We start from the raw sequence: 24,061 nt of genomic DNA on the forward strand, positions 1-24,061 counted from the left end.
TTAAAGCCATCTTGTCTGGCAGAGCGGCACAATTGGTAGACATAGACGGTAACGGTTTCCACAATTTAACCAACTTGGATCAACTCAAGAAATTATATGCCTAGTTGCATGGGTTCATGACCCAATAGAGCTATGTTTGGCTTGATTCCTTTTTAAGGTTACGTAGGCAACCCCTCAAGGGGGCCCGACCACTTTAAAAAATAAAAAAATTCTTCCTTTGTCGATCAAGTACACGCGCCAGTTCAGCATTGCGTCACAAACAAAAGGGATTTGCCGCGCCACGAGAAACTGTACTGTGTCACGAAAAATTTTCACCGTGGTGCGGTGGACCTGAAAAAAAAATGCTGTAGCGCGGGAATTTCCAACGTGTCACGGAATTTTTCACCTTGGCACAGTGGAATTTCAGATTTTTCGATTTTTTTTAGTGACACAGTCTTTGCGAATTCAGTTATTTGTTCGATGTTTTTTATTTTCATTCTTCCATTGCGTCCGACTCCTTGACTCGGATATTAAAAAAAACGAAAAAAAATAAAAAAAAAGTCATTGTAATTTTTTATTTAAGGCGAAAATAAATATGCTATTATTATTGAAATAAATGTGACTACAATTATTGGCATCATGCGCCTTATTTTAAAAAAAAATTATAAATCATAAAAGCAAAGCAATACTGATCTAATCCCTCTTCATTTTAGGAACCTCCTTCTCTTTTTCATCTAGGTCAGCCTTCGCCATTAATGTGTCTTTTGTAGCCCGAACCGTCACACCCCTAGTCAAAGTTTCACCCTTTTCACCTTTCTTAAAATTCTTTGGTTGTTTCTCTCTATAAACCATCTTCTCCTTACCCTTCCCTTTCACATAATTCTTCCTTTTCGGCATTATAGGAGTCTTAAACTCAATCCCTTGTGTTCTTGGACCTAGACGATCCTTAGGAGGCTCTTTCTTATATCCAAGACGACTCTTCACATCGGATTTGCGTGATCCGACTCGTTCCCTCCTACATCTAGGATTCAACCATGTCTTGTATGCACTAGATAAGGGAGGGGGAGCTTGGTTACTTGCAGAAACGGTCCACAAAGGTCTTCCAATCCAATAAGTCTCGTATTTGTGAACGTTACTTTCATGCAACGATACTTCACGAGGACTATCGTTATAGCGTGGAACTATTTGTTCAAGTCCACATTGTCGCATCAGTCGAGAAGGACAATAAAAAGTTAGTCTTGAGGTACTAGGAACACGGAAATACGGAGTATCATTCGTACCAACCATCCTAGTGAGCCTCCACCAAGGCACCACCCAACGAAAGGAAAATTCTCTCTTTGCAAAGAAATTTTTCTGGTCTTCATACGACATGTTCACATAGTAATTCTTCTTCCTGCGGACTAGATCGTTAGGGCCATATTTTTCAATATCGTCGTGGCCCATCAACCAAATCTGCAAAAAAAAAAAAAAAGAAAAAGAAAAAAAAAATTGCAGATTCCACCGTGACACGGCAGAGTTCACCGTGTCACGGCAGAAGGCCACCGTGACACGGTGCCTGTTTTGTGTCACGGGGGCTACTCGGAGCGTGTTTTTTTACCTGCAGCAGTACTAGAGAGCCCTTCCTGATGGCTTTGCGGTCAGCTTTTGCTTCGTCAAGGCAACGAAATGTTTCTCCAAGGCACGTAGGCATAGGAGACCTCCCAGATTCTACATGTTCAAGCACGGATGCTAGACAAGCGTGTCCTACCCTACCGTTTGCAAATAAAAGCTTGCTAAACATGCAAAAAATGTATTCCCTTCTACGGTATATATGATAAGATTCAGAGACAGGACGATTGAAATATAAATTTGATAGTTTTTCTATGTCTACCTCATTACCACACACAATTCTATTTAAATCTGGATCAGTTAGATTCAGATGGCGTTCAAAGTCTTGGTAATAATACTCACGTAGGGTAGGCATGGCAATAAGATTTCTGGCAGGAAATCCAAAGATGGCACCGAATTCCTCCGGCAGGGGACAGATTTCATCGTAATCAAATTTAAAACAATGCGTTTCCGGACTCCAATAGTCTAATGTTGCCCTAAGAAAATCATGTTCAATTGCTACATGCCTCAGGGCTAGTAAACCCTTGACATGAAACAATTCCAACTCTCTTTTGTCAGCATTGGTCAAAGAATAAGACTAGTCGCGCAATGTATTATGAAAAATTCTGAGACATTAATATTGAAATATGAAATTTTAATTATTTTGTGTCTCGTAATTATGCATATCACGAATATACAGGTCCTATTTTATAGCAAAAACGCTCGGAACTACTCAGAAATTATCTTTCTATACGCGTAAACCACACTGTTGTAGAATACGCGCACCGTGACATGGGAATACCCACCGTGTCACGGGAATTTGTACCGCGACACGGCAGATTATGCCGTGACACGGTGAACGATGCCGTGTCGCGGCGCCCATGCGTTTTCATTTTTTATCCTTTTCCTATATCTATCCGGATTTTTTTTATTGTTTTATCTTCACCGTTTATTTTTTTTTTCTGTTTCTCGAGAGTTTCATTCCTAATTAAATTCTCAACCTTTTTTATTTTATTAATGTAATTATTTGTTTTTAACATTTTATTTTTTTAATTATTTTATTTTATTTTTTTATTTTATTCATCGTTATTATTTATTATTTTATTTCTATTATTATTTTATTTTTATTTGGGGAAGTTATAAACCTCGTCCCATTTCCAAACATATTTATTTTGGAGTAGTTGTAAAAATTATTCAGAATTTTCTTTTATTTCTTTTTCTTTTGGGGAAGGTCGGTACCCTCCACTTACGTTTTTTTTGTCGCGCCATTAGTAACTACAAAATCACAAACAATGAGTCTCAAGCACACACTAATAAATATATAAACTGTGAATAATGTATAAAGCAAGTCATAATAAATAAGCAGCGTCAAGTGTCATTACAGTATGTACAAATAAAAACCCTCGGTCAGAAATCTACAGACTAGAAGAGTTAGGATTAATCTCATCTCCAGCCTGTGAATATGGGAGCGGTGAACCAAAGAGTCCCGCCATCATCCGAGTACGAGAAGTAGTATCCCTACCAGTCCCTGTAACTCCAGCAGCAGTCGAACTCAAAGCAGGACCCGTCCAACTGGCAAACGGTGTAGGCTGACTCAAAGAAATGAGAATCGTCGGTGGAGGCATCGTCCCATACACTGGAACAGAAAACAAGCCTGACACCGGTGGAAGAACCCCAGACGACGGTGGAAGAACCCCAGACGACGGAGTTGAAAATAAGCCAGGATCCACGGGAGTCAAAACTGGCCTAAACTTAGGCTGTGAAGGCTGTGAAAACGACTGTCGCTACCATTGACCCTGAACTTGAAGGCGCTGGGAAGACTGAGGCTGCTGCCACTGAGCCTCCTGAAAAAGCTGAGAAATATAAGGCTCCCGCTGAGACTGAGAATGCTGATGAACCTTAGGGGATCGTCTACCATGACTAGGCTCTCCCTCGTCCGAGCCTCTATGCCTCGAGCGCGAGTGGGACCTCCGTTGCTCCTGAAAGATACAAAATCAAAAGACGTCAACAATGCGAAATAAAACAAATGGTAGAAATGGGAAAGAGTGAACATACCTCAAGAACATTGCAAGAACAGCTCCGACAACTCGCACCACGCCGAAGCTTGATGATGCAATACTCTAGAGCGTCAACCAGCTTCATGAATCCCATCATCTCCAGGCGGGTAGGCTGAGAACAAAACAAAAAAAAATCAATAACAAGCGGTGTGAAAAGGTATGAATAATGTATCAAAAACTTACCGGCTCAAAAACCTCAGGCAGAGACTCCTGCGCCTGTCTGAAACCCTTTGGCACATCAACAATATGGTTCTCGGTAATACCAATCGACCCTGGGTAGCGGACAGATTAAGGCGGAATCTCAATCCTCCCCACACGGCGAACAGTCGTCTGAAAATACGATCGAATAATCAAGTTATTCGACTGTTTAAACTGAGACTAGCGACAAAACTCCTCAAAAGAAATCATACCTCAGGTTGGCGGGGTTGAGGAGCAAGAGAGGGAAGCAAGTCCTGTGCATAATCATCCTCCATGCGCAAAAGCTCCTGCCAAGGAAAAGTGTAGCGCTCTCCCCTGTTTATCAACTCCCTAAGCAAGCGCGAGTCCATCATCGACTCTGGTGGAGATAAGGGCACCACAAAGCGATCACCACTATGCTGACGAACGACACGCTCCCCCAGATACCAGACAAAGCGTCCGGTACCAACTAAAACAGTGCGCTACGCTGAAAGCTGCAAGGCCTCGGGAAGATTAGTCATCCAAGCCCAAGGACGATACTGGACATCAATAGCAACCTGAAAACCATAAAAAGTTGCAATGAAGCACCAGAAATAATGTCAAGAGGTTAGAAAAGTAGTTCTTACGCCAACAGAAAAGGTGCCTCGGCGTAGCAGCCCACGCAGCGCTGAGATAGACTCCACCCGTGACTGTCCTCGATCACGTCAGCTGGCCCCGACACGGAAGTTATGAACCGCTCCACGACACCGTCGAGGAGCCAATCCTGGGAAGTACTCGTAGAACCATAGCTGCAATAAAAAGTAATATTTGAACACATGAGTCGAACAAATTAAAATAAAACAAGAAGAGGAAAGGATCGTCACCTCTACGACTCTCCATAAACCGTAGACAGTGACAGGGGACTCGTCGTTCAGCTGCCTATAGCCATGACGTAACGAAAAGAAAAGGTCGGCATATCCGAGGCTGGCCTAGCTAAAGGATCATATCTCACTGATTCTGACTAAAGATGGAAGGTAGCGAAGGAGTGCACGCGAACTCCTATCAGGAGAAAGAGTAATGGAAATGAGAATCAAAATAAAGATCCGCACTCGCTGCTCAGGTGATGTCTCCTCCATGTCAAAACCACGGGCTAGAACCGAAGCCAACTCTGATTGCTCGCTCCTAGGACCACCTCGAGACACTGGTTGGGTCCTGATATGCTGAACGATCGGACCTAACAAATCAGCTGCCTTAGCCGCTCCCCAAGAAAGATCAGACATCTATGCTACGACCCGGTCAGTGAAGCGTAGACTGCTAATCATGCTAAAGTCCAGAGCGGTCACTGTCATCTCCCCCCAAGAAAAGTGAAAGGTGTTGGTAGTATCCCAAAAATACTCCAACAACGCGCGAACGACTGTCGCACCACAACCCCGGGGGCTACGAAACCCTACGATCGTCGAATAAAAGTCCACTAAACCAGCTGATTCCCATAAGGCGTTCGTAGTAGGATCCCTCGTGATAATCCGATGAAGTCGAGGAATCAAATCTCCGGCTCCAGTACCGTGATGGCAAAGCATGCCGTCAACTATGCCGGCAAGTGGACGATGAGAAACGTGGTTCTCACGACAGAATACCAACATGTCTGATGTCCACGGAGGTGGAGCCCACCTACCTCTACCCGTAGAGGCCCGAGGCTCAGACTCTAAGACGTCGTCATCCATACCCTCGGGAATCGTGGGAGTGTCCTCCCGAAAAGCCTAACGCCGGCCATGAGTGAAAAGATCGTGATCCCGTCGTCTAGGCATGCTATTATAAAAATAAAAATTTAAATGCTTAGTATCATTTCCTAAGACATTTAGTTATTTATATCAAGTTGCATTTTAATAAAAAAATCTAAATGCTTAGCATCATTTCCTAAGTTATTTAGTTATTTATTGCATTATGCGCTAAATTTTTACCTTAAGGCTAAAAATTAGCAAAATAATGGAATTATTTATAATATTTAGTTTCTCCATGACGAACTAATACTATGTTCTCCTAATTGCATGATACTATGTTCTCCATGACAATGTGGTACATACACAACACAAAACATGTCTCAAAATTGCACAAAAACAATAGATCGACGCATCATGGCATATTTTACAAGATCTACAACCAATATGTCCTCATTTCAAGTGGAAAAGAACAACATGAACAACAAAGAACACCATTTACCGCAAGTAGTACCAAAAATGGTGATTTGTTCAATTCTTCACCAAATCATGCAATTTTTGTCTCAAATCGCTCACAAACACACATACATACATTTACAAGTAAATTCATGGCAAGAATTTCAACAGAAACCTCAAAATAAAAAATCCCCAAATTGATTTTTAAGGGTTTTTACATGAAATTATTTGAAGCAAATTCGAGAAAAAAATCAAAGGAAACTTACATAGATCCTTGTGGAGAACCAAAAATAAAGAAAGTAGAAAAAATTTAGAGCCAAATTGATGAAAATTTGAGCTCCAAAATTCGCAAAAACGTGAAGACACCAGAGCCGTCGCCGCAACATGGTGAACCTACGCCACGACACGGTGATCAGGTACCGTGTCACGGTGATCAGATCCCGTGTCACGGAGAGTTCAGAAGTCGACGAAGCTCCGATCAACAGCAGAGAGCTCTGAACAGCAGCGCAGCAATGAGTAGCAGCGAAATTTTAGCAAAAGCAAAAAGAAAAAAAAAAGAAGAAACCCGCAGAGCTGCCGTGTCACGGGAAGGACTCCGATTGACGAGAAAAGCAGCCGAGCGCCGGTACGTCGTCGCCGTGGCACGAGAACCTGAGCAAATTGAAATGAAAAATTGAGAGGAGAAGTGAAAGCAGAAGTAGAAAGAGAAATGGTGAGTGAACAAAAATGGGAGCAATGTCTGATATTTAAAGCCAAAAATGACCGTTGCACGACCCCGTTACCGTTCCACGTTTCCCGTTACTGAGTAAAGGTGTTTAGACGCGTGGAAAAGGGCGCGTGGGATTTTTTGTGCCAAAAAAAATTCCCGCGACACGGGAGTTCTTCCCGTCTGACGGCAATCCAGCACCGTGTCGCGGGATTTATAACTTTAGCACTGTAAGGAGTTCAGAATTTTGTCCTGCACACTTTTCGAAGCTGGCAGCGAATATTCCTGGCATTTTGACCAAAATTGCACGATTTTCCGCGCAAATTGGATAGTTAATTTTTCAGTAAAATTATGCGGAAAATTCTAATTGACGATTGAAGGGTATCAAAATTACTATTTTTCCCCTAGGAAGCGTCAAAATCAATTTTGTCGATATTTTAAACACCTAATATGGTCTAATAATCGACTTGAAGGTGTGAATCATCTGCGGCCCACGTTCGGGGATAATCGAACCATCATACACTTGCAAATTTCAGCGATTACAATAGTTGTCGGCTTTCCTCAAGCATGGAAAGCGTTATCGGTGGATTTTTCTTCAAGTATAGAAAACCGCCAAGTCGCCTTTCCTCAAGCATGGAAAGCTTTGTCGGTGGATTTTTATTAAAGTATGAAAACCGCCAAGTCGGCTTTCCTCAAGCATGGAAGGCGTTATCGGTGGATTTTTCTTCAAGTATAGAAAACCACCAAGTCGGCTTTCCTCAAGCATGGAAAGCATTATCGGTAGATTTCTTCAAGCATAGAATGACACCAAATTCATACTTCGACTTTCCTCAGGCATGGAAAGTATCATCCGGTAGGTTTCTTCAGGCTAAGAAAGCTACCAAATTCATCAGTCGGCTTTCCTCAGGCATGGAAAGCGTTTCAACAAACGTCATCCGGTGGATTCCTTCAAGTATAGGAAGCTGCCAAACTAATTTTCCACCGACACACTGGTGCCAGATACGTATTCTATCTTTTTACTCTTTTATCTGTAGAATTAACATTTTTCTGCAGGTATCGGCGTATACAGAGTGATTTAGGATCGCAGAACGTCTTAAATCATTCTCCATCCCTATCGACTACTTTGACTATCGTTTACGAAACTGACGTTTTTACAAACTCAGTCAAACTGGGGGCTTCTGTAGACACCTAAAAATGTCGCCCCAAAACCAAAACCGATGATGAACAACCTATTACCACCACCATTAGTCAGGTTCAGTATTTAATCCCGAGAGTGCTTAAAAAATAGTATTTAATTAAATTTGTATTTTTTAATAGTCCATGGATTAGTCTTGATGTTTGGTCAATGCATAGTTTTAATTTCAGCCCAAACTTATTATTTAATTTTAGCCCAAACCCTTTTTAATTTTACTATTTTATTATTTATTTTGGCCAAAAATTTTAATTCATTTTATTTATTTTAGCCCAAATAGTAATAAAATCATAAAATGGCCCGGAATTATCAATCGACACTTAAAATGCTGAACGAAATTAGGGTTAAAAATGAATTTAGACGGAAAAGCGGACTAAAAATTCCCGCGTCACGGCAACATTCCACCGTGTCACGGGAAACTATCCCGTCTGACGGTGGGATTCCCCGTGACACGGGAAACCTGCTGTGACACGGGAATTTTCGTGTCCTTTCCGCGTAAACCCTTAACGCGTTTTCTCCCCGTTCACTAAATATTTCCCGCTCCACACAAATTGTGCACCGTATCACGGGAATGTTTCCCGTCTGACGGTGGGATTACCCGTGTCACGGTACACTTTGTCGTGTCGCGAGATACTTTTTTAGGGTTTTTATCATTTTAGGGTTCCGTGTGTTCCCTCAACACATTTTTTCTATAAATACCCCCCTCATTTCTGATGTACGGGGCATCAATTTATTCTCTAGTATTTTCTCTGTTCTATGCTCAAGCCTAAACACTAGCCTACCATTATTCTTTCAAAATTCCTTCTTCAAGCACTCTCAGGAGTCCTTACTTTACTCGTGCTTCTGTCCTTAAGCCAAGGCGCGAAAGGTAGAACTGTTTGAGGGTTTGACCTCAAATCAATTCTATTTAATTTAATTTAATTATTGTTTTATTATTATTTCCTTGAAGTTACTAATTCGTTTATTATTTTGTAGTTGCAAAAAAGCAGAATCAAAGTAAGAATTATGTTCCTTTTATTTCTATTATTTTTTCTAACGATTTTGTATTGTTAGAATTTTTGTTAAATTGCTTCCAATATTAATGTTTATTCTATTATTATTATTTATTGATCACTATATTTCATGTTTAAAGGGAATATGTAATTGAAAATCACGCCTAATAAGATAATTTGGACGACCGGTTTAGGTTCCTTTTCAATCTTGTCATTAAATCAAGTGATCACAAATATTTTAGAATTATTTGTTGCATTAATATTCAACAAATTTAGCTTAATAATAGTTTGGAGCAAATTGAATATTTTGTTTGTATTCCTTTGAGATCACAAGATTACTTTTCACTATAAGAATCGAGTAGAGGCCAATACGGGCAAATGTGACTCCATGACTCACTTCGTACCATCATCCCCGATCCTCCTTTCGTGGTTCCGAACCATATGGAGTTAGTAATCTCATGGATTATGAATGGGGTGTAACCTTCAGGGGTCAATCGTTGTTGCCTTTTATGATCCGTGAACGGTTTACAAGTTCCTTAAAAACTTGTTGGCGGCTCTCTACTTTATTTGTCCCTAATCGTATAATGTCAATTCTCACTTCCTATGAGTGCCAAGCATATTCACCACCATGCTTTAATGTAGGTTCACTTCGAGCGACGCCTACAGACGACCTTTAGGTCATGAAGCCAAGTGCGTCCCAAAAATAAATTAAATGAAGCCTTAATATCTACTACTTTGAATGTAGTAGCGTGTTCTATTGCTCACGCCGTTATATTCATAGTAATCTTGCCAAGAGATTGACGACGAGTGTTGTCATAAGCTCTTATTCGTTGTGTTGACGGGGTTAGGTCTTCATCCCTTATGCCTAGCATCCTCGAAGTTCTGAGTGGACAGACATTAATGGCCGATCCATTATCTACAAGAGTCATAGGGACGTTCATTCTCTTGCAAACTACTGTGTGGTTTAATGCCTTATAATGCTTGTCACCTTCTGGAGGAGAGTTCTTGTCGGAAAAGGTGATCAAGTTTATAGGACTAGGGAGATCACTCGTAAGGAAGTTAGCCAATCCCTCATGAGTGGTGTCAAAACCTATCCCTATCTTATCCAAGGCATTCATCACTGCCAACCTATGCTCTCGAGATGTTGCTAGAAGTTTCCATACATTCATTTCAACCTTGGTTTTCTTGAACTGTTTGACAATATCATTGTCTTCTATGATAGGTATGGGAACTTGTTGCGTAGTTGGTATAGGTTGTGTCGAAATAGGAGGTTGCATTCTCCCAGATCTTGTGAGGATGTCTATAGATGAATCTTCTTCAACCCAGAAGTCATCCATGGCATATGACACTGAAGGTGGAGGACCTACCATGTCTTTTAAGTAGACATCTTCTTCATCACTGTCCCAAACTCCATTAATACTTATGTCTTCCTCTTGTGGAATTAAGACTAGCTATTTGTCATCAATCATTTTCTGAATTGAATCTTTAAATTTAAAACAGTTTTCAATAGTGTGACCCCCTGATTGATGGTATTGACAGTAGAATCTATCTGTCCTTTTTAATGATTCAAATGGTCTCGTTTCGAGAGGTTTGACCTTGCCACTCTCGGATATCATATTGAACATTTTGGCATATGGTATCCCAGTTGGAGTATAGAGTCTATTACTCTTCTTGGGTTTGTCATTTACTTGTAGAGAGAAGGGTTTATTCTTTATGGATGGGACCTTGTCACACTTCTTCTAAAGCTCTTCTAATTGTTTCTTCGCAACTTTGAGAGCTTCACGCAGCAAGTTTGATCCCTCCAACATGGACAATGTAAGCAATTGTATATCCTCTTTACTCGCTAGTTCAGGAAAGTCATCCATGGCATCGAAAAAGATCTTCTCCTATTCTTCAATAGCATAGATTTCTTCAATAGGTTTGATGAGAGATGAAGGATCAACCTCGTTTTCCTCATCAAAGATGGCCAAGGGGTGAGCGAGAGGTGCATTATCAATGCTCGATTTCTTACTGGCATGAGGCAATGGCAGTTTGTTGTTGTCGATTAAATCTTGGATAGCTTCCTTAAGCTTCCAACAATTTTCAGTAAGATGGCCCCTACCTTGGTGATATTTGCAATGTGCATTGTGGTTCCAATTAGCCGTCCTTTTCTCGACCGGTGGGTCCCCAAATGGTCCAATAGGAGTTATAAGACTTTTTGCGTTTAATCGGTCAAATGCGGTGTCATAACTCATACCTATAGGAGTAAAGTTCCTCCTAAATGGTTTCTTTTGTCCTTGATTATTCATAGCAAGGACTTCGCTTAAGTTAAAGGTACTAACATTGTTTGAGAGGGTGGTTTTGGAAGAAGAAGGATTGTCGTTCTTCTTGCCTTTCCCGCCACTGTTGGTGTTACTATTAGCAGCTTTCAACTTAGCCAGGTCGTCTTCAATATTAATTCCAATGTCATAGACGACCTTGAAGGTATGGAGATTATTCTGGTATTTGAGATGCTTGGAGTACTTCTCTTGAAGGTTTTTGATGAATAATCTTACAGATTCTTTTTCGCTTGGTACTTCAATCATCTTAGCAAAGGTTTTTCTCCATTTTTTAAAGAAAGAGGTGAAACCTTCATTCTCCTTCTGTTTGAGGATTTCAAGTTCCCTATAGTCAGTTTCAACTTGAATGTTGCACTTGTATCTATCAATGAAAGCGTTTACTATAGACTCCCAAGTAGAGGTTCTTTCTTTCTCAAGAGAAAAGAACCATTGTTGGCAAACAGTTTTGAGAGATAGAGAGAACAAAGAGGGAAACACCTTCTTGTCAATACCCTTGATGCTCATTATTGTTTCGAAGGCTCTTTGGTGAAAATAAGGGTTGTCAGTCGCTTTAAATTTTGGGATGTCGTTGGCATTGAACTTCTGCGGAAGAAGATCCTTGTTCACCGAGACCCCCTGTGAGCTAATTCCTTGAAACTTAAAGTCACTAGACAGTTTGCTCAGACTCTTTGCATGAGGTCCATCTGTTGTTGCTTCACAAGATCATCGATTTTGAGGGTTAAAACCTTTAATGCCTCAGTCACAGTAATCAATTGGTTCCTGAGCTTATTAACTTCCTCTTGAGTTGCCATTATTGTCTTAGCTTTCCTTTTACGAGCGATTAGTTTGTCGAAAATTTAGACTTGAATAAAAAGGTTGTCTTTGATCAAACGCCCTTCCTTTCTTGACCACGCGCTGTAAATTAAACCATTTTTGTTTTAATGACTTGACTCAAATTCACTTTGACTTTACAGTTTTGAAAAAGAAAAAAGCAAAAATAGAGTGCATATTTTTTGGCAAAAATAAGGTGTACACTTTTGGGAGTTAAGTATATGGTTCAAACAAGTGGTTTAATTGGAGGATTAATATCCGACTTACCCCCCTAAAAAAATGACGGAAAATACGCGCATACAAGACTCCCTTAGACATGGTAAACCGAGCTGTGGAGTTGGCTGTCAAAATGCTCCATTGATGCTCCATTGGTGCTAGAAATGCTCCATATAAAGAAATATCTCGCGATTAAAATAAATTTCACGCAAATCGAGATCTATTCCTATAAAAACAAAAACAACAAACCGGGAAGAGAAATATCGAAATAGGAAGAATAATAGCTTAAAAAGATTAGGAGAATGAAGAAAACACAATAAAACATGACCAAATATCACATATAAATCGTGTATAATATCGTGTTATCAAATCCCCCCAAGCTAAACCTTTGCTCGTCCTCGAGTAAAGCAACGAATAAATAAATAAATACTTCACCCCAAAAGAAATCAAAATCAAGAACAACCAATTCAAGGTAAATCCAACAAATATGCTTCAAAATCAACCAACTTGATCCATCCAATCACTTATCCTCCCTAACAATTATCAAGTAGATCAAACCACAAGAGCATATAGAATTTAAGACTAGTGCTCGCACACTCGACTCTCATTTATGTGGTGAGTAAAAGACGTACTCGATCACTCTCCATCCCAACCCCATCATGTAAACAATGCCCTCCCAACTCACGCACTCGTGTGTTTAAAAAGACATACACTCAACCTAATAGTCGACTCGGAATACGTCAAGTCATTCCTTGCATTGTAAGTAACTACTTTCACATTCGCACAACTCTATGCACAAAGGTTGAAAGGCCTTTAAAGCTTGTAATGTAAGGTTAGGGTAAGAGGTAGGATAAATTTGGAAAAATGTGAGAGAAAAGCAATGCTTAAGGGAGCTAAAATCCTAACAAAACCAAAGCCTAAAATAAATAATGAGCAATCATCTCCAACATAATTCTACTCCACCAAAAATTCACCAAACATAAATCCAAAATCATATCAAAAATTTTCAACACTTACTATTTCACTCATAAAAATATAACAATGTAGAAATTGAGTGTATAAACAAACTTTGAACTCTTCAACTTGATTTTTCTTATTGAAACTCATTTTTTTTCTCATCTTGATCAACCTTCACTTATACATTTGAACATTAAACAATTTTTTTTCTTTCTTTTGAAGTTTTTTTTTTTCACTATATAAATTCAACTTCCAAAATCATCAAAAATAAACCACAATCAAGAACAAATATCTTTTAAATACCACCCCAAATTGTGCAAATCAATAGCACACCATAAACTCCCTCACCTCACTCACTAATAGCTCCCCCAAGCCAAGCTTAGGACTAGTGACCAATGGGGCAAAACCGGCTTGTAATGTGGCTAATAAACAACAAAAAGGTCATCGCAAAAACATGGGTAGCAAGAAGGAAACAAATGTATCTAATTTCATCTGAAGGCAGCCTAAGAGAACAACGCGTTCGTCCTCCTCAATGTGCATAATAATGAGTCATAAAACACTACTTATAGTCACAAACTAATACTTAAATTCATTAACATACCGTGAACTAAAACACATTCCTCACCAAATCAACTAGTCAAGCATTATATTCACAAGTAGTTGGACAAAATTGATGCATGTTAAGGCATCCAAGCAATCAAATATCAAATCATGGCTAACCTATCCACAATACTCATCATCAAATACCAATAATCAAAACAATTTTCAAGTATGGGGCATAGGGAAGAATGATTTATCATTCATTGGAACGTATTTTTGTAATTTTTGAATTTTTGTAATTTTTTTTTTTTTTTTTTTGTATTTTTTCATTTTTTTTCAAAGTGGTAAAACTATACTAAAAAGCAATAAATCTATACTAAACAAAAATGTACCATGCATACACAAGAACCTCCCCCACACTTGAATATTGCAATGTCCACAATGTAATAATATGACATGAATAAAATAGGAGGAAAAAGGCACTCATAAAGCTTCATTGAGGGGGGAAATGAGAAAGATTTTGATATCCTCCTGATTGAATCCAACTGCTCAAGGTACCAAGAAAAGTGGATATCACCACCAATTGCTCTTTAATCTCTCTTTGCTCATTATTGATCTTATTACTTGAAGTAAGGAGATCTGTGAGAACCATCTCTGTCAATGTAGAGGATGAACTAGCACCATTGGAGATATATGGTGCAGGCACTGGCTCGGAAAGAATTTGAATCCGATTTCGAGGATGAACACCATCAAATGACCTGTTAGCCTTATCACGTAGAGATAATGCCTCTCTAGGGGGTAATTCGTCTTTATCATTTCGAATACACCAAAGAGTGGTGCCATCTTTCTTGTGAATCCAACTCATTAAAAAACATGCAGGAATGTCTATGCAATCGGTTCCTTCAATGGATTCTTCCTTCATAAGACCCTCCTTGTGTCCCAAATTAAGAGCAATAAGAGTTATGAGACCGCCAAGAACGATTGCTCCCTTTTTGGTATTGGTGTTTGCCAACTCTTTCATCTGCTTGATGAGGAATGCACATGTGTCAATGGGTTGAGCATGAAGCATTTGATATATCATGAATAACTCATCCTTTCGAGCCTTGCTCCCCTCTTGACGACCAAATTTTTTTTTGAACGGATTCGAATTTAGCTAACCCTATATTATTTCCAATTCCCTTTTTTCAATTCATTTCGTCCCTTATTCACTTTTCCTCATTAAAGCACAATCTAAGCTCCGATCTGTTCCCCATTTAAGCGCACTCTCTAATCCGGTGCCTTCTCCGTCGCCGGTCGCCGTCCCTTCTCTCGCCTTTTCGTCTCTTTCTCCCTCTTCCCCATTGAAGAGCAATCTCAGCTAGGATTGATCTTCGCTGGTCCTCTCTTTCTCGCTTTGTCCGTCGCCGATGTTAGGGATTGTTTGGCCTGTGTGTGCTGGAAATTGGAGGGTGCCAGCAGTAGGGGTTATTAGAGGAACTCCGGTGGGTGGTGGTTTGTTGGGTGGTTGTTTTTTGGGTGGTGGAAATTGGAGAAGCTTTGGTTAGGGCGGTGAAAATTGAATGCTGATGTTGGATGCCTTAAATTGAAGACAATTTGGCTTGAAATGTCACAGGTAATTTTCTGATTTTCTATCAATTTTATTTGCATGTTCTTAAATTATAATTTTAGCTTTAATTGTTTAGTTTTGAAACCGTATTGTTGGGATTATAGCTACAATGCTATGATTTTTTTTTTTTTTTGATGTTTGGTTTCGTGTGGGGATCTTATATGATGTTTGTTTGAGCTAACTAATATTCTAGCTTCAATTGTGTTAAGCTTTATACTATTTGTTTCTCAGCCTTTGTGTACCTCTTAGGTAGTTAGTACTATGTAGCTTGTTTTGTGTTCTTCTGGACAACTGTTTTTGTGTAGAAGTATCTACGAATTTTTACTTGTTCAAGTATATTTCTTGGCTACTCTATGTAATGTATTTGAGTTAAGCTAATTTGTGAGACAACTTTTCTTGGCTTTAAAACCTTTTGTACTTCTGAATTTGTGATTTTGAGCTCATATTTGCGAATGAGGGCCAATGTGGCAACTATTGTTCTCAGAGTGTCTTATTATCATGTCCTGTGAATCATGTTAACTCAACAATCTCCTAAAAAAGTCGCATACTTAACCTATAAGTATCTAACATCTTCCGCATCAAGTTTTCCATCTTATGTGTTCAAAAGTCCATGGTCTAATTCTTAATGGATTTTGACTGTTGTCTATACCATAATAAGCAATATGGCAACTATTTTTGACTTTGTTTTTCCTGGATTCATTGTGGTGCCCCTGGAACCATCAAACAAAATTAATAGGCAACCTTCTTATTATACCTGAGACGTTGATTCGGACTTGTTTAAATACTTGATATTATTGTACCAAATATATGGTCATTGATATCTTACAATACAATACACGAAGGGATAACATCATCCCAAACACGAAGACCAACCTGCCAAGGCTGATAATGTGCTAAAGTGTGAACAACTCCATTACCCCCCCCCCCTTTTTACAAATTCCCAGCTAACATAATCAAACTTACTACTAAAAAGCAAAATATCATCAATGACTAAATGGACAGCACTGAAGACTTTCATCTGATCACGCAGCATTCTAATAACCACTAAGCAATCACTGTCAACTTGCACTTTGCGATAACCCTTACTCCAAGCAAGCTCCAAACCACATAGCACTACTTTTGCTTCAGCAATATAGGGGTCCCATCTTTCAATTGATTACGCCACCATGCAAGCTCGCACTTTCCCATCTTCACCACCGACCATAGCCCCTTGCCCCGAACCCTAATTGCCTACCTGACTAGCATCAGTATTAACTTCAACACAACCTACTACTGGTGGCTACAATGCTATGAAATTTAATTGTTCCTATTTAGCTGGAGCGTTGACTAGTAGTATATTTGTTGCTTGTTAGTCTGCAAAATGAGTTTAATAATTATAGAACTTGAAAATACTTGAAATCCTTCAAAATGTGTTCATGAAATGGAATTTTAATTATTGTAAATTTTACTGAAGTATTATATATAATTTTAAGGTTAATATGTTAATAAGCTATTTGCTAAATATATGTATATGTTAATTCTTTGGTTAGAATTGTATGTTCGGATTCATTCTTTGGTTGAGGCTAAATTTTCTGGTTGGTTTGAGGAATGTTTGTAGTTAGATTTCTTTTTTTAATGTTCTTTAAAGTAGTACAATCAATTCATAAATTTGAAAGCATTAGTAGCTAGAATCTTGTAGCTTATTATTTCTGGCCTTCAAATCATTTTAGCAATATCAATTCATAGTTTTTCTCAAATTTAAATATGCTGGATAATCCTACTAAAAAAATCTCCCACAATTTTTCTCTAAAGTTCTAATCTTTCATTGCTCTTTCGAATTCAACTAATCAAGTTCTAATCTTTTATTGCAGTAGGGGTTATCCTGAACCCTTTCTCCCTCGCAAGTTCCTCGTTTCCCCCTTCCAACTCCGGTGGGTGGTGGTTTCTTACGGTTTTTTCCGGCGGCCATGTGAAGAACTCAAGGTAATAAGTTTACTTTAATCAAAGTAATAAGTTTTATTTTTTTGTTAGCCTTAATTTTTAGAAAAATTAAATCTGTTAAGGTTTTCATATAATTTTTTTGGTAGTGAGGTGAAGAACAATTGAATTTTTTTTTCAGTTCAATCATTTATTGATTTTTTTTTTTCAGTTGAATTTTTTAATTAAATTTTTTTATTATTTCTGTTCTTTTTTAACATGAATTTTTAGTTTTCAATTCATTGTTTTTGCTATAATTGGGGAGAGTGATGCTGAAAACACTAAAATAACCAGAGTATTGTCTGCAGGAACCGTGTGGCAGTAATGAGTCTTGGATAGCCAGTTAAGTGAGGTCAGGACAAGCTCCGGCGGCTTTATTAGCAAGGCAAGGTCTGGTTTTAGTCTTAATTTTCGGCATTTTTGATGTGGTGTAGTGTATTTTGTTGATTGAAATTGTTTTGTCTTAAACTTTCAACGATGATTTGTTTAGCTGAACCTGAAATGAAACAAAGATTGATTGTATATTAGATAATGTGATTAGCGTAGAAATTTTGAATCCAAGTGATGATGAAGAATGATTGTGTTAATTGGGTGTGTTAAATGAAGAATTAGTGTTACTATGTAAGAGGATAGGAAAAGATATTTATGTGACGAATTCCTAAGAATTAGAGGTAGAGGTGAATATTTTTCTCGCATAATTTGAAGTATGTTGTACTTTATATGGATACTTTTAGTGTATAGTTTCATTGGTTGGTCTATTTTATTGTATGTGCATAATTTATTTGCATCAAATATCAAATTTTCTTTGTTAGGTAAATAACTCATGTTTATGTGTTTGGTTACTTTTATTTGACATGGTTGATCTTGAATGTGTTAATATTTATTATGCATTACATCTTCATATGCCTAGATACCCGTTCAAGATTTACTCATTAGGAGTAAATCTTGAAAATGAGTAAATCTTGAATAGTCCCCGTTTGGGACTGTTCTTGGAATTGTATTCTCACTTAGGGTGTAAATGGTTGCTTGTTTTTCAGAAGTAAAGGTAATTTTATGTTAGCATTCCCTAATGTGTTCTCGGGGTACATATGTAATTAAGAAATTAATTACATCGTGTACTTTGAGAACCATAGGGAAATGCTGCCGAAATTTCCTTAGGGCCGAAAAATGGTCAACCATTTGCTAGTGTGAATACATTTCCAAGGATGTGTTAGGTTGGAGCGATAAGGACCTTTGGAATCATGCATTTGGAATGTGTTGATATGTGATGTTGAATATAATTTGTTTCTTGGGTTTTAATCATATATTTTTAGAAATGGACCGTCGTTGGATGTATAATCGTTCTCGAACCACACCAGAATAGTTAGCCGGGGTCAATGAGTTCTGTAGAATCGCAGTGCAACACCAATGGAGTACTCTTGTTGAACAAAGGCTAACCAAAGCAAGACCTATTTTCTACCCTTGTCGTGATTGTAACAATGTGAAGAGGTGGGAAGACATTAAGAAAATAGAGGACCATTTGATTATTCGTGGGTTTATGCCAGACTACAATATTTGGTATTGGCATGGTGAAAAATTTCCTCCCACAGATTATTCTTCTTCTATTAACGGCAATGAAGCTGATGAGAGGGAGCCGAATGGTTTTGATGATAATGAAGTTGGTTTTAATGATGACATGGAGGAAGACAGGATAGAAGAGATGATAGACGGATTAGGCGATCATGTTAATGAAGATTCTCATATATATGAGAATGTGTCGAAAGCAGCTGAGACAGCGTTGTATCCTGGTTGTTCTAAGTATTCCAAGCTTTCTGGTTGTTCTAAGATTCTCATATAGCTGAGACAGCGTTGTATCCTGGTTGTTCTAAGAGCGGGTGGACCAACACTAGTTTCACTTTGTTGTTGGAAACCCTCTCTGATATGTTTCCAGAAGGAAATGACATTCCTAAGTAGACTTACTATGCGAAGAAGTTGATGTGTCCATTAGGTTTAGAGTACACCAAGATCCAAGCATGTCCTAATGATTGTGTGCTATATCGAAGGGAGAATGCAAAATTGGATGCTTGCCCTAAGTGTGGTGTGTCACAATACAAGCGAGAGGGCTTAAATAAGGATCCCTTGAAGTGGCCACCAGTTAAGGTAGTATGGTATCTTCCTATAATACCAAGGTTGAAGCGCTTGTTCTCAATTAAGGATGAAGCAAAGAAGTTGGTGTGGCATGAAAATGAGAGGAAGAAGGATGGGTTGATCAGACACCCAGCTGATTCGTTGCAGTGCAAAGACATTGACAAGACATTTCCAGAATTCGGGAAGGAGCCAAGGAACATAAGACTAGCATTAAGTACGGATGGGATGAATCCATTTAGCACTCTTAGTAGTCAACATAGTACATAACCTGTTCTTTTGTCAATATACAACCTACCTCCTTGGTTGTGCATGAAGCGCAAGTACATCATGTTATCACTTCTAATCCCAGGTCCTAAACAACCTGGCCATGAGATAGATGTTTATTTGGAGCCCCTTATTTACGATTTGAAACTGTTGTGGTATGAAAGTGTTGTGACATTTGATGCTCTTTCGGGTACAAATTTTAGATTAAGAGCCATGGTGTTTTGTACCATAAATGACTTTCCTGTATATGGAAATTTGTTAGGGTACAAAGTCAGAGGAGAAAAACCATGCCCTATTTGTGAGGATGACATGCAAATTACACGCTTGACGCATTGGGGGAAGAATGTGTACATGCATACCAGACGATCACTTCGAAGAAATCACCCATACAGGAAGATGAGACAACAATTCAACGGGCATGTTGAGAAGGGAGTGAGTCGTGAGCCATTGACAGGAATTGAAGTGTATGAGAAAATAAAAAATGTTAAAAAAATCTTCGGTAAGATGTATAGAGAAAAACCGAAGAAGGGTGTGTTGTGGAAAAAAGTGTCTAAGTTGTTGGATCTGCCTTATTGGAAGCACTTGTTGGTTTGACATTGTCTTGATGTTATGCACATTGAAAAAAATGTTTGTGAGGCACTAATTAGGACTTTGTTGAATATCAAAGGGAAGATAAAGGATGGTGATAATGTGCATAGAGACATGAAGGAAGCCAAAATTCGACCTAAGTTATGGCCTGAGGATAATGAAGCAATGAAAAAAGCATTTTTGCCTCATGCGTGTTATAAATTTTCTAGAGAAGAAAAAAGGATCTTTTGTGAGTGTTTGAAAGGAATCAAGGTACCGACAGGGTATTCGTCGAACATAAGGAGTTTTGTTTCCACTACTGATAAGAAAGTTGTTGGTATGAAGTCCCATGATTGTCATGTGATGATGCAAGTGTTCATGCCAACTGCACTCCGAGGCCTTTTGCCAAAACATGTTAGGCATGCTATTGTGAAGCTTTGCTTGTTTTTCAATGAAATTTGCAGTAAGGTGATAGATCCAAAAACACTAGACGATATGGAATATGAAATTGTTGAAACATTATGCAAATTCGAGATGTACTTTCCTCCTTCCTTTTTTGACATAATGACACACCTTGTTATGCACTTGCCTCGTGAGATAAAGGAGTGTGGTCCTGTATTTATGCGTTGGATGTACCCTTATGAGAGGAAAATGGGTACTTTGGCAGATAAGGCAACGAACAGAGCAAATCCTGAAGGGAGCATCGTTAAAGGGTTCATAGCAGAGGAAGTAGGGAACTATTGTTCAGTGTTTTTAGCTAAGCCTAAAGAAATTAGGATTCCGACTTCTCGTCACGAGGGAAGACTTCAAGGAAAGGGTACAGTGGTCGGAAATTGGTTAAACCTCCACTTGATCAATATAAGAAAGCCCACCGATTTGTGCTACAAAACCTATTTGCAGTTCATCCATATATTTAAAAACATCTTCATGAATTGAAAATTCACAATCCCAGGATCAGCTCCTTTGTGTTGATGCAGGAGCATAATCACCACTTTGTTGAGTAGTTTGAAGGTCAAGTGAAGCTTGAATTGAGTAGAGATGAGAATGTTTCTGAAACAATCAAGTGGCTTTCACGAGGTCCACAACCACTTGTTTATACTTATGAGGGTTACGATATCAATGGATTTACTTTTGCCACTTGTCGTCAAGATGAAAAAAGTGTGCAACAAAATAGTGGTGTTGTCGTGGTTGCATCTTCTACTGAATACTCAAGTTCTAGGGATACAAGGCCAGTTGAAGCTACACAGGCATATTATGGTGTCATTCAAGAAATCTGGGAGTTGGATTATGTTGATTTCACAATTCCTTTATTTCGTTGCACATGGGCTGATAACCGTCGTGGTATGAAAACCGATGAGTTATTTGGATTCACCTTGGTTGACTCTAGTCGATACATTGATGGTGAAGAGCCTTTTGTATTAGCTTCACAATCGAAACAAGTATTCTACATCAAGGATAATATAGATCTGCAATGGCGTGTTGTAGTTGAAGGAAAGAGAAAAATTGTGGGTGTGGAAGATATCGTGGATGAAGAAGAGTATGACCAATTTGATGACATCCCACCTATAACAATGGGAGTGCAACCTCTACAAGAAGTGGAAGATATTGTTGATGATGTAGTGTATGATCGTGAGGAAGGGTTAGTGGTTCCTATCGCTACAACCAAGGTTTGTGTTATTGTATTCCTTTAACCATAGTATTTTTTTGAAATAAATACTGAATTTATTAAATTGGTATATATCTAAATCATTAATTTCTTTATTGTATAGTGTAGGGAATATTTCAAGCATTATCCCTAGCTTGAACCCCACTGTGATCATACACTAAAGTACGGTGGCGTCCAAAGGGAAAGAAGATAGAGCAAAAGAGTCGCCAACAAGTTTTTTAGGAACTTGTCAACCGTTCACGAGGTGAAGGTTACACCCCTTAACGATCCAAGAGATCGTCAACTCCAATAGGTCTTGAACCATAACTGGTAGTTCGGATATGAAGGTACAAATCCAACCAAAAAGAGATTGAACTTGCCCTAATAATAGGCCTCTACTTTAATCTGACCGTATTCATGTGCGCTTTCTGACTAACATGCAATCAATAGGATTACCCTAAACCTGTTTAATCTACGTTGGTTGAATATTAATGCACAAATAAAACTATTATTGGCGATCACTTGAATTATAATCAAAATAACCCTAAACAAGATTATTAATTATCTTATTTAGCGTGATTATAATTACAAATTTCCTTTAAACATGCATAAAAGGCGTGATCAAGCAATAACAATAAATATCAAGCAACATAATAATCATAATAATGTTAAAGCATAATAATAGCAAGATCCTAGGCATGATACTAACAAGATTAATAACAAACCCTAGCATGTCACTAAGCAATAAAAATCAAATATATAGCCCTAACATGATACTAACATGAATATTATAAAGAACATAGAAAGCATCACAAGAATCATAGTTGATATAAGGAAATCACCCTAAATATCATACTAAGAAAAACATCCTAACATGATACTAGGAATCAAAATAACATCCTAAACATGATTTCTATATCATAATATCAATGTAAACAATTAAAGCACTTACTAGGATGCCTCGTACCTCTTTCTAATAACAAAATACACGCGTTAGTAACTTCAAGGAAAATAATAATCAAACAATTAAATTAAATAATAAAAAGAGAGATTTGGGACCAAACCCTCAGAAATTAAAACCTTTCACGTTTAGGGCAAAGGCAACTTCGAATATGGCTAGGTGTATCTAAGTCTTGCGAATGCGAAATTTTGTATTTTGAGAAAAGCTAGTTTAGAAAAGAGAGAGGGGGAGTAATCAAGAATTTCTTGATGAGAGTTGGTGAAAATAGGGAGAATTGGTGAGAATTAATGATTGAAAACGGAGTTTTTAGAAGGCTATTTATAGAGAAAATCAGCCAAAAAGATAGAAAATTGAAACAGAGTTCTGACGCGCAAAATGAAGTTAGCGCCAGACGCTGACATTAGCGCCAGGCGCTAACGCTTGCGCTAGGCACCAAGCTTAGCGTCAGGCGCTAATGCTGGCGGTTGGCGCTAACTAACTTTCTAACGAGTTTTCTAAAATCAGATAAAAATTGTCGTACAGGAGGATAAAATCGTATTTTCCTCAAAAACATTCTTTTATTCTGATTAAAACTCTAAAAAGTCAACAAAAGTCAATTTATCAATGCCAATTGAATTAGGAATAAAAAGAACCTTCTAGAAAAATCTAGAAGACTAAAACCATTCCTAATTGCATTAGGAATGATAAATCCATATTAGGCCCACCTCTACATCATTGGACCGCATATAAGGCTCAAACCAGGACCAGTTCAGTAATTTGGCCATAACTTCCTCAATATTCATCGGAAATGGGCTTATTTGATTATGTCAAAAAATTAAAACTATCCGCAACACAAAACTTTCCACACTTTCACTTCATTCGATTAGGATTCGACGTGAAAGGTACTCATCACTGGGTTTGGTTTTGGGGAGACACAAATGGGGGTCTACATATAGTATTTACATTAATATGATTTTGTTGTTATGATTTTGATTCTAATTTTAATTAATTTCATTCTTTGTGTAGGCATACTACAATGGAAGAAAACATAGATGATCATGATGGATAGGAACAATCTATTGACATGGATGCCTCCAATTCCCAAGTAAAATCTTCTACAAAAAAGGGACAAGGCCCGTCTACAACAGTCCAAACAACTACACCCATGTTCCTCGAATTTGATGAGTTTGACATGCCTATTGGAAAGTGGGAATCTGTTTATGGGAAGCAAATTGGTAATTGTGCTCAAAGAGTTAACATTAATGTGAAGGGATA

At 38.3% G+C, this 24,061-nt stretch overlaps 1 protein-coding gene across 1 annotated transcript; it reads left to right on the top strand.

Moving 5' to 3' along the window:
* Positions 1 to 19,217: 19,217 nt before the first annotated feature.
* Positions 19,218 to 23,842, top strand: LOC145630675 (uncharacterized). Its single transcript, XM_081682880.1, has 5 exons — positions 19,218 to 19,629; positions 19,720 to 20,133; positions 20,302 to 21,026; positions 21,206 to 21,868; positions 23,813 to 23,842. Exons 1-5 carry the CDS (start codon positions 19,218 to 19,220, stop codon positions 23,840 to 23,842), a joined length of 2,244 nt encoding a protein of 747 aa, XP_081539006.1.
* Positions 23,843 to 24,061: the final 219 nt, after the last annotated feature.

The sequence above is a fragment of the Chenopodium album genome, chromosome 1, assembly GCF_948465745.1.
Source record: "Chenopodium album chromosome 1, dcCheAlbu1.1, whole genome shotgun sequence".
NCBI lineage: Eukaryota > Viridiplantae > Streptophyta > Magnoliopsida > Caryophyllales > Amaranthaceae > Chenopodium > Chenopodium album.

Bases quoted from the DNA above. Each gene is read 5' to 3' on its own strand.
- LOC145630675 (XM_081682880.1), top strand. From the start codon at position 19,218: ATGTGTCCATTAGGTTTAGAGTACACCAAGATCCAAGCATGTCCTAAT. The intron at 20,134-20,301 runs GTAAGATGTATA...TGAATATCAAAG, and splicing joins AAATGTTAAAAAAATCTTCG to GGAAGATAAAGGATGGTGAT. The intron at 21,027-21,205 runs GTCGGAAATTGG...TTTGTTGAGTAG, and splicing joins TTCAAGGAAAGGGTACAGTG to TTTGAAGGTCAAGTGAAGCT.